Raw genomic sequence first — 12078 nt, forward strand, 5'->3', positions numbered from 1 at the left:
TTTGTATTTAGACTGTCCAAATGTGGGGAAGAGGGGAATAGGGAGAGTTAGTATCAGCAGTCCAACATCAAAAAATATAGTTGGGCTCCTTATTATATACTTACGCTGTGATTGTTGAAAGCCCACTGATGAAGAAGTGTTGTGTTGACATTTCAGGTGATGTACCTGCTGGCAGCTGTTGACTTTGATTATACCCAACTTTTGCTCTGGACTTTACTGATTTTGAATCTTCCTCAGTTGTTTTTTATGGATACCAAGGCAGCTATCCCTTTCCCCAACTGCATAATTACTAAATGGTTTATAGGTACCTGGAGAGGAAACAAATCTAGAGGACCTACTGTGTACCAAGACGAGGCAGTACACTTTGCCCTCATAAGCACATTAAATATGAGAACTCAAATTTGATTCTGTTCTTAAATACTCAAGTAAGTGGTCTGTACTTTTGCCATCTATGACCAGCACCAGTTAGAGATGGTTGGACAGAGTTTCCCCATTTGTTTGTGGATAACTTTGAATGTGTATTCATCTGTCAGTAATTACTATGTTTTCCCAAATGACATCCTTGATGTACCAGCTCCATGATTTGGAGCGTACATTTATACCCTTCTTACTATTTTAAAAATTCAAACTTTTTTGTGTTGTGTGGGGCTTTTAGCGTGAGTAAAAGTAGCTTTATCTTCAAAAGCAGTAGTTCTCAAACTTTAGAATGCATCCCAATCACTGAGGAGCCTTGTTAAAACATCCTCTGCATTTCTTACTGAGTCTGGGGTGGTCCTGAGAATTAACGTTTCTAAGAAATTCCAGGTGATGTTTAGTTCCAGGGACTAAATTTTGATCAACCTAATCTTCTATTGGTAATATTCATGAAATCATGGGTTTTATGTGCTAGATTGATTTTTTTCCTAACATATGTTAAAACATTCAATTGTTAAAGTCTAGCTGTCTATTACCAAAAGAAGAAATGACCTCACTGGTATGCATGTAAAGCTTTGAAAGCACTGACTAAATATTCTCCAAGTATAATTCTGAGGAAGAATCCTTTGCCTTTAAGATTGAAGGTGTGTGCTTAAACTTGTGTGTAGCAATGTGACTCAGTGGGTAAAGCCACTGAAAGGCAAAGGCAGTGTAAATTAGAATCCGTGAACAGGAAGAGAGTCATGGTTCTCACCCATGAGGGAGATCAGGAATTCTCTAATTCCCCAACTCTGTCCATAGCCCAGTTCTTCCAGTGTGCGTGTGTGTGTGTGTGTGTGTGTGTGTGTGTGTGTGTGTGTGTAGGTAGGAAGGGCCTTGGATACGCATGACAGAATATAAATGAAAATCAGATATAATCATAAACTGACAACTGCAGTTCTGGAAGTCCCCATAGAGAAAATAGATGAATCATAATCACATCACTTGATGGGACTAGCCATTGTAACTCACACTGTTCATGTTAACCCTAGGCTTTTCAAACCTGCCTGGGATTAATAATATCTCAGGCCCCTTTTAAAGATTTACTGAGTTTACTAGTGATTCTTCTGATCAGATGAAGCCAGCAACCTTTAATTTAATTACCTAGGAACTTTGAGTTTTGGTTACTCTTGAAGCTTACCCAACCATTAAAACAACAGCAGCAAACAAACAACAAACTGTGCAGGGTAAATGTCACAGGCTCTTTGGGACTGAATGAACTTGTTGGCACTTAACTAGCGTGCATTTTGGGAAAAGGTCAACCTTTGTACCTCAGTTTCTGCAAAACGGGTCTTGATAGGACAGAATCTGCCTTGTAAGTGTGATATGAAGGTGAAATACATTAATCTGTGTAGAGTGCTTAGAACAGTTCCTAAGTAATAGCATTCTGTTATCTGTATCCATATATAATTAAGAGAAAGAAACTCATCAGTATGAACTGTAGCGCTGGTCACTAATGCCTCCCCCTGTTAGCGAGATCATCTTTAGTTCTGTTATTGGTCAAATGGAAGGCGCAGCATTCTGATGATACCTGGCAGAAAGGCTGTTTTGTTGTGAGCTGATAAAAAAAAAAAAAAAAAAAGGTTTGTGCTGCAAAAGGGATCCATACTAATTAAGTATGGATCTAGACTAGAAAGTATTTTTATGGAAGGAAATTTTTTAATGTTTATTTTATTTTTGAGAGAGAGTGAGAGCGAGCAAGAGACAGAGAGAGAGAGCGAGAGAGAGAGAGCGCGTGCACGCATATAAGCAGGGGAGGGGCAAAGAGAGGGGGAGACACAGAATCCAAAACACGTTCCAGGCTCTGAGCTGTCAGCACAGAGCCCAATGTGGGGCTCGAAATCACGAACCGTGATATCATGACCTGAGCTAAACCAACTATGCCACCCAGGCTCCCCTATGGAGGGAAATTCTTATATATTTTTCCCCAAATGTTGAGTCCTGCCAGTTAGGATCCTTTTGCCTATTTCTGTCTTTTCATATAATGTATTATTTTCTTAAAATAAATAATTTTTTTAAAAGAACACATTACATGTATTACTCAAGAGCTTCTTTTTTTAGGCTAGATTAATTGAATTTTTGTTAATTTCCTTTGGGGCTAATGTAGCTTCAAAGTGGTCTGCTTTTTTCAAGCCCTGATACTCAAAATCTTAATTTCTCCTTTTCACACACTATTCCCAGAGCTATAGAATAAAGGTGAAATTCTCTTTTTAACAAAAACATCCTTAAGTCTTGATTTGAGACCTCTGCCCCACCATCCTTACCTGCAAGAGACGGGAGCTCTACTCTTGTATTTGTAAACTCAAGAAATGTGGAGGGAGGGGTCTGTCACTAACAAGACATATTTGAAAACCACCAACCTAGCTTAGACTCATTGTTCTGTAACCTTTATATTCTCTTAGCATTCTCTTGTGAACCCTTGACTCAAGCCTTCCACCAGTGAAGATGTGTACTTCTTCCTTCTATATCTCGCCCAGAGATCCTATTTTATCATCCTTGTCAGTGATGGGGAGGTGTTCTTTGGCCATTTGTAACACTTGGGACCATTGGCAAAAATATTTAAAGAAGAGATGAATCATGATTTACTGGGTGTTAGCTTTGCAATGGTCTCCTTCATCCATCTGTAAATTAGTCACAACTATATCTGTCACACCCTTACAGGTACAATTTACACAAAATGAATCATTTCAAAATATATTCTGTGTAGCTTCCATTTAGAATGTAGATGTTATTTCCAAGGGACATCGGTTTTGCAAGAAGGTTGGTTTAGCTAAAATTCCTTTGCGTGCTTTGTAGAGGCTTGGGATTGATTTTATTGTTATTATTATTATTATTATTACTCTTTTTTTCTTACATTGTAATGTTAGGTGTACATAAAAAAATGATACAAAAAACATAGAGGTTAAAGTATAATTTTTTTCATTGAACACTCACGTGATGCCACCTTGCTCAATCATACCCCCACTCAGTTCCTCTTTTCCGGGATCCCACCATTATCCTGACTTGTGTTACTATTATTTGTTTTCCTTTTAAAGTTTTTTTCATTTATGCGTAGCCGGGGTAAGGATTGTTGGGTAGGAAGGTAGAGTAGCTTCAATTTTATTAGAAAATGCCAACTATTTTTTGTAACGATCGTACCAGTGTGCACTCCTTCAAATTGTGTGAACATTCCGTTGCTCCACACCTCCACCAACACTCAGTTTTGTCAGACTTTGACTATTCCTGATTACTAATGAAAATGAGCCCTTTTTAATATATAGTTACTTGTGTGTTGTCTTTATAGAGTGCCTATTGACATTTTTTGCCCAGTTTTCATTTTCTATAGTTGTGTAGGATACACACACCCACACCCACACACCCCCACGCTCCCCACACACTATATCTTTGATTATTTGTTTCAAGGGTCTTTTCCCTCCCTTTTTGCTGTATTTTGATGAAAAGAAGTTCTTAATTTTAATGTAGGCCATCTTCCCAGTTTTCTTTCCTTTATATTTAATGCTTTTTTAATCTTAACATTTTTCCTAACCTAATTATAAAACTATTATGCTATATTGTCTCATTAAACATTTGTAATTTTTCTTTGTACAATTTAGCTTTTAATCAACTTAAAATAGGTTATTACCTAGTATAAAGTTGGGATCCAGTTTTTGGTTTTCCATATGTCTATCCATGTTTCCCAACCAATAATTATTTTTTTATTTTATTTTTTATTTTTTTTAATTTTTTTTTCAACGTTTATTTATTTTTGGGACAGAGAGAGACAGAGCATGAACGGGGGAGGGGCAGAGAGAGAGGGAGACAATCAGAAACAGGCTCCAGGCTCTGAGCCATCAGCCCAGAGCCCGACGCGGGGCTCGAACTCCCGGACCGCGAGATCGTGACCTGGCTGAAGTCGGACGCCTAACCGACTGCGCAACCAGGCGCCCCTCCCAACCAATAATTATTTAAAAAAAAAAAAAAAAAAAAGAACTCTTAGTGTAAACAAAGATCTTCCATGATATTTCTGTCCTATCAAGTGACCATGAATTCATGGTGTCTTTTTGGGCCCTTTATTCTACTTTAATTATGTTGTGATAATTTAAAATATTTCCTATTAGATTGTAAGGCAAGCTGTCTTTATATTTTCCAGTTTCTTGGCTCTTACTGCCTTTTTGCACATCTGTGTTTCAATATAAGTTTTAGAATGAACTTCTTAAGTTAAAAACCCAAAACCCCTAGAAATGTTTAACAGGATTGTACTGAATCAACATCTTTACAATATTGAGTCTTATCAAAAACATGGCTTGCTCACTCTGTATTTCTTGGTAATACATTTCAACATGGTGTTTCTATTTTCTCATGAGGCCTTGCATATTAGGTTTTTCTAAGTACTTGGTAGTTTTAGGGGTACTGTGAATGTTTTCTTTTTGAAACTGTTGATGGTATCAGGATTTTTGTATACTGATTTTATATCCAGCAACTTTACTAAACTCCTATATTAATTCCAATATGTTATCTGCAGGCAATCATTCAGATTTTTCTAAATACATGATCATAGTAAATAATAGTTTTATTTTTTCCTTTTTATATATAAATATGTGGGTGCATGCGCATGTGTGTGTGTATGCATATTTTCTTTTTTCTTGTCCTGAATCTGCTAATACCCTTAGGAAAATAACGAATAGAAATAATAGTAACAGAGGCACCTGGGTGGCTCAGTTAAGCATCCAATTCTTGATTTTAGCTCAGGTCATGATCTCACAGTTCATGAATTCAAACCTGGCAGCACAGAACCTGCATGAGATTCTCTGTCTCCCTCTGTCTCTGCCTGTCTCTTGCTCTCAAAAATAAATAAACAGGGGCGCCTGGGTGGCGCAGTCGGTTGAGCGTCCAACTTCAGCCAGGTCACGATCTCGCGGTCCGGGAGTTCGACCCTGTGTCAGGCTCTGGGCTGATGGCTCGGAGCCTGGAGCCTGTTTCCGATTCTGTGTCTCCCTCTCTCTCTGCCCCTCCCCCGTTCATGCTCTGTCTCTCTCTGTCCCAAAAATAAACAAACATTGAAAAAAAAATTTTTTTAAATAAATAAATAAACTTAAAAAAAAAAAACAATAGTAGTAATAGGTGTTCTTGTGTTATGCTGAATCTCCTAGGGAAAACATTTAAAAGTAAAATATTTGATACAGATTTTTTTTAATTAACATAGAATTAACTTTTTCTTTTTGGTGCATAGTTCCATGAGTTTTAACTTATGCACAGATTCATGTAACCACCATGATAGTCGGGATAGAGAAAAGTTAAATCACCCCCAGAATTCCTTTGTGTGCTGCCCCTTTGTAGTCAAATACCACCCCCCCCCCCATCTCTACCCTGTGGCCATTGCTGCTGTGATCTGTTTTTATGCCTTATAGCTTTGTCTTTTCCAGAATGTCATATAAATGGAATTAAACAATAATAAGCCTTCTGGGGCTTTGTCACTCTGTACAGTGTCTTTGAGATTGATTTATGTCGATGACATTATATTGATTTATATCAATAGTAATTCCTTATTACTGCTGAGTAGTATTCCACTCTATAGATAAACCATAATTTGTTTATCCATTCATCCTTGAATTATGTATGTTTTTTAGCTCTGCAACTTACTCATCTTTCTTGAACAAGAAAGCTGCTTAACGTCTCTGTGCATCAATTTCTTCATCATTTATGGGGATAACACACCTACATCATAAGGTTATTGGGGGGAGAAAAAATGAGTCAATATGTATGAAGTTCTTATATAATGCCTGATACATAGTGAGCTCTCAATAAATGGAATCCATTATTATGGTTTTTATATTGGTTACATGGTTTATATGTTATTATTACTGTCCCCAATATTAGTAAAGATTTTGAGGTAGAAGAAAACTGGACAAGTTCAAGGAATAGCAAGAAAGCCAGGGTGCCTGGCAAAGACAGGGGGAGGTATATAGAAGCCAGCTCATGAAGGGCATTATGGGCTACAGTAAGGAGTTGGAATTTCACTCTAAGCCCATTGGAAAGCCTGTGATGAGACATGGTCTGGTTCATGCCTTTACTAGATCATTCAGGCTGCTGTGAGGAGAATGGGGTAAGGTGGTGGTAGTGAGAGCAGGCAACCTTTTTTAGGGTATTGCAGAGGTCCAGGGGAAAGATTGTGGTGGATACTGGTAGCTGGTGAGTGTGGGGATGGCGCAAAGTGGTTTGATTCAAGGGATGGCTTTGATGTAAAATTCCCAGAACTTGCTGATGGAGTCACAGCTCAGTGTAACACATATCCCATAAGAGCATTGGGGTGGCCATTTATAGTAACAGCAACACTCCTCTCCTGTTGTGGCTTTACCAGAGATTTCTCTCATCCATTTTTGAATTCACACCCAAGTTTTCACGCCTGATTTCTGAAATCCACTTGAAGAAAAGAAAAGTCCACTGTTTTTTGTTTTTTTTTTCATATATTTTTAATGACTTCTGGCTGCTTCTCTAGTACTTACACTCACAACTCCAAAGACATTGTTAAGAAAACAACTTATCCCATGAAAATATTTCCTCATAGCATTTGCTTTGTGGTCCTCTACAGTCTGTATAACTCTGTGACCCCACATTCGTAGTCATTCTCCTGGAAATAAAGCTGTCCGAGCTGCTTCATGTTTAGCCAACGGGATGGTAGTTTTAGTCGTTGGCTGGAGTTCTGTGTACACTTGGGATTTCTTGTTGGAATAAACATTATTAGACTCAGGCTAAAATTGGACCAGAAATTTATTTTTGTCTTCCTTTCAACCTCAACTCACCCTAGATTTTCTCATCCAAATGACAAATGGTCATGACTTTCCAAAGTGATCTAAAGATTAGAATCAGCCCTGGGTGCTTGCTTAGCCTAGCATTGAAATGGAGATTTTTTTTAAACAGTTAAAAATAGAGTTCTCTGATCTCACATAGAAAGTTTTATTTCCTGTGTGTCTGCTCTTAACACATCTGTATTTGTTCTCTGTACTGCCTTAGCTTCCAACTCCTCCTTAAAGACAAACACCTAATCCAGTCTTTATCTGGAACATGCCTCATGCTTTTTTTTTTTTTTTTTAACCCTATCCTATCTGCTTCATTTGGGGCTTCGTGTAATTCAAGGTTTGCCACATGGAAGGAAATTTCCTTTCTCTCCTGAGCTACTTGTCTTATCTTGCCCCAATTTTCAACATCTCTCATCAGGTTAATGTCAAACTGTGGCATTTATTTACTCAGTTTACTTGCAGGAGGGACTCTGGAGTCTTGGAGATGCTCACTTGAATTTTGTGCATAATTGTGTGCTTCTTTGTAATTGGCTTCTTTTGTGATCTTACAGAATACCAAGCTGCTATTTTACACTTGAAGAGGGAACACAAAGAAGAAATTGAAAACCTACAGGTATATCTCTTTGATTCTACTGAACTGGTTATGTGAGACTGATACTTAGTTTTCTCGTGTACTGAAGTAAATATTCCCCTTTTTGTTGCCTTATTTACCTAGACAGCATCTGCAGCTGGCACCTGACAATGGGCACTGAGTTTATCCTGGGGAGGGAAGACTTGAACTCCATTTTTAATATAATTGAGTTCCCATTTTTAAGAAATGCCACAAGTGCGTTTGATTGGGAAAATGTTATACTTGGAGAAAATATTGGTTGTATTTGTAAAACAAGAAACAAGATAGAGTATTTGGACTTTTACTGTTCATAAGAGGTCTTTAAAAACCTATTTTTTCCTAGGCACACTCAAGACTCTTGTTTGGCTTACTCCCATTCATGTATTTGTATCCGTCCATCTCAGGACATCCCTGCAATACAATGTCATGCAGATCAAGGCACTTAGGGAAGTGACCCTAGTAGGAGACAGGGTGTGTTGAGTCATCCATTTTCTATCCCCAAGGAGGGCTTGGAAAGTGCTGACTTGATCCTACTTTGTGGAGCCCAGAAAGACTGAGGGATTTACTTCCTCCCACTATCTAATTGTCATTTCCTTATGCTTGCGGTGCCTATAGCAGGAAGTGGTAGAGTTTTAATCAAATAACTAAATATTGAATCAGGCACTGATTCTAGTTTACTGATGGCTGGGTTGACCGGTACCTTAGAGAACAATAGCAAAATTTAAATAAAACTTGGTGTTTATTCAGTGCTCATTACTTGCTAATTAAATGAATTTGTGGATCAAATATTCTTCTTTCCAATAAGTGATAATGTGCTTTTTAAAATAACTGAGGCTGTGTGTTGGATTATATGTAAAGCCATTGCAAACAGCAAAAAAAACATTATTAAATAGGTCAGATGGTGTATAAAGTCAGCTCCTTTTAAGTAGTTTGGAAGAGGAAATGAATCCATTTCACGAAGAAAGAAACAAACAAACAAAAAAATGGAAAAGTACCTTTGTCTCCTAGGGGGAAATGGAGGCCCTTAGCTCCTTTGTTGCAAAGTGCTCTACAGAGACCTCTCTTTCTTCTTCTTTGTTCTGATGCAAAAGATTCTCAGCTGTCTCAGAAGAAGTGAAATGGGGATTAATTTAAGAAACAGATTGCTAAAGAGGGTAGGCACAGAAGTGACTCTATGAGCAGAAGTTTTGTGAAACAGCTCAGTTTTTTTTTTTCAACGTTTATTTATTTTTGGGACAGAGAGAGACAGCATGAACGGGGGAGGGGCAGAGAGAGAGGGAGACACAGAATCGGAAACAGGCTCCAGGCTCTGAGCCATCAGCCCAGAGCCTGACGCGGGGCTCGAACTCCCGGACCGCGAGATCGTGACCTGGCTGAAGTCGGACGCTTAACCGACTCCGCCACCCAGGCGCCCCAGAAACAGCTCAGTTTTAAGTTAACACTGGCTTCCCCAGGTTGTAGGGCTTTGATAGCTAAATAATATTTACAGTAACAGCAGGCTCTTACTGTTTTTGAGTTCCTACTTTGTGCTAGGCATTGTTCTAAGTATATTACATGTATTATCTTGTGTTATTTCCACAAAAGTCCTATGATTTACATCTCAAACTAAGACAAGTTTGGAGGGATGCCTGAGTGGCTCAATCTGCTCAGCATCCAACTCTTGGTTTTGGTTCAGGTCATGATCTCACAGCTTCCTGGGTTCAAACCCCACATTGGGCTCTGTTCTGGCAGCATGGAAATTCTCTCTCTCTCTCTCTCTCTCTCTCCCCCCCCTCCCCCTCTCCCTCTCCCCCTCTCCCCCTCTCCCCCACTCATGCTGTCTCTGTCTGTCTCTCTCTGTCAAAATAAATAAATTAAAATAAATAAATAAATAGTTGGACAAGCAAAAGAGAAGAGTAAATGGAAGGGGTAAAGTATATTGGGATCATGTTTTCCAGTTAAAATAAAGGTTAAATCAGGATATGATCGACAACAGTAAAGTTTAAAAAATGTTCCTAATTATGCCTTAAGTTTTCTTTATCCGTGCAAGGACTATCTGTTCTTTGCTTGGTATCAGTAAACTTAAATTCTTTTGTCCAGTATTTGTGATTCATACAAAATTGCTGAAACCCTGTGGCCATGGCACACTACTGCCCTGGGGGGGGGGGGGGCAGGGGCAGTGTCCCTGATCTGTACACTTGCCTGTGGTTTGGAACTATTCCATCCATCATAGACTGACAACCTTCAATAGGAAACTGACAACTCTTATCCCTGATCTGACCTAGAGAAGTGTTTGGGGGCAAACACAGCATTTTAAAGATTGAATTAGGAATGCACATTTTAAGATATGGAGGGGTTTCCAGCTGTTTCTTAAAAAAACTAGAAAATCTGGCAGCAGCGGCTTACTTTTTTTCTTGCATGACTTAAACAGGCTACAGTCGAATAAGCAGGTGCCTACTTCAACTGTGATACATGTTCTCCAGTTTGCCACTGTCCCCACTCTGGGCCATTTCATCTGCCTGTCCCCTCATCACTTTAATTAACCCCCCATTCTCTGGGAGCTGAAATCACTAGATTGGCAGCAACACCAAATAGAACAGATGCGGTTGATAAAAGAGACCATAACCCAGCCTGGCTGTGCTTGTGTGTGCTCACCGAACACCATCTGTACTTGTTTTGTTCCACAAAGAAATAGTCACACCTGTTGTCATAGGACTAGTAGAAGATAGTGGGTGACCGAGCTGTTACTTTGATGTTCATTTCCTTATATGTCACTTCCATCCACAGCCCTCATTGTCCGTTAGGTTTCCTTTCTCCATTTACAGGTCATGGAGAAGTCAGAGGTGTTTCAGGACTTCTTCAGCATGCCTTTCTAGAATAAGAAGGATTTCATGCTTAACATATACAGGAAAAGTGATTCATTGTGTCACTTCCTACAAGAATTGATGTGTATCACCTTCAGATTTTTTAGTTTTTCACAGACTTTATTAAATTTTTTTTTAACATTTATTTATTTTTTTTGAGACAGAGAGAGACAGAGCATGAACGGGGGAGGGGCAGAGAGAGAGGGAGACACAGAATCGGAAGCAGGCTCCAGGCTCTGAGCCATCAGCCCAGAGCCTGACACGGGGCTCGAACTCACGGACGGTGAGATAGTGGCCTGAGCTGAAGTCGGACACTCAACCAACTGAGCCACCCAGGCGCCCCAGTTTTTCACAGACTTTAAAGAAATGGCATGATTTGATAAACAGAGAACCTAAAATCAGCTGTCTGGTTTTGTTTTTGTTTTTTTTTTTTGAGAATAGATTTGTAGAGAAGTCACTTAATTAGTCAGTTTTCCCACCCACAAAATGGAAACCTTATCACCTAAAATAAGTTGACTAGAGGTTGACCTTTCTAGTCTAGAGTCCCAAGGCTAGTAAGAGTGAGGGAGTCTGGAGTCTGTAATCTCATCACACTCTGCAGTGGAATGCTGCACTGCAGAAAGGGCTCAGGGCTTAGTCCTAGAACTGGCTTGTCAAAATGTGTAGGGACTACGTGCACATACCCCTTACATTCAACAGCAAAGACTTACAGAGTATTTGAAGAAAATCCGTTCCCACCACCTAAGTTTTACACACCTTCCACGGAAACTGAGAGCGCTTAGCTGACACAGAGCTCCAGTAGGAGAGTAGTGGCAGAATCAAACATTTTTTTCTGACTTTGCTATTTTGTGTCATTTATAATGTAACCACAGCAAATTCTTCAATTTTGTCCAAGTGTGCCCACCATTTAGCAAACTCTACTTTGAGAGCTTATGATCACTTCATGACTCTCAGCATCATCCGGTTCATTTTTCATTTTTGGATAGTTCTGTGTTCCTTCATTTTTGAAAAAACAGCACTTACCTTCATAGGTTCTCACTTAACTGAGAAATTTTTGCCTGGAGTAGCCATTGCACAAGTTCATGACTATTGGGTAGAAATCTAGCTCCAATCTGCTGTTTTAAGAAAGGCACATGATAAAACTAATTCTCCCATGGTACAAATAAAGAATTCTTTGAGATTCCTAGGATCAAGATTTTTTTGAATATTGTTCTATGTTGACTCATGTTATCTTATCTCAATGTATAATCCACTTCCTTAAGTTCAAGTTAAATTCTTTGAATGGTTTTATTACCCTTTTTATACATCAAAGTCCTGTTTGTTAATTTGCTGATTGTAGGCATCTTGGAGAGAGCAATGATTTTTTTTTCCCTCTCTGTTTTTGAAAGTACCTAGC

General features: G+C 38.9%; 1 protein-coding gene across 5 annotated transcripts in view; it reads left to right on the top strand.

Annotated features, from left to right (window-relative positions):
- The window catches only part of FMN1 (formin 1), a 429625-nt gene that overhangs the window by 172358 nt on the left and 245189 nt on the right, over window positions 1-12078 (top strand). For all 5 annotated transcript variants that reach the window (XM_086710287.1, XM_086710286.1, XM_086710289.1 and 2 more), the window contains one exon: window positions 7781-7842. In XM_086710287.1, the coding sequence (XP_086566413.1) occupies window positions 7781-7842 (62 nt within the window). The remainder of the gene's footprint in view (window positions 1-7780; window positions 7843-12078) is intronic.

The sequence above is a fragment of the Puma concolor genome, chromosome B3 (genome assembly GCF_028749965.1).
Source record: "Puma concolor isolate L17-30 chromosome B3, mPumCon1.1.hap2, whole genome shotgun sequence".
NCBI lineage: Eukaryota > Metazoa > Chordata > Mammalia > Carnivora > Felidae > Puma > Puma concolor.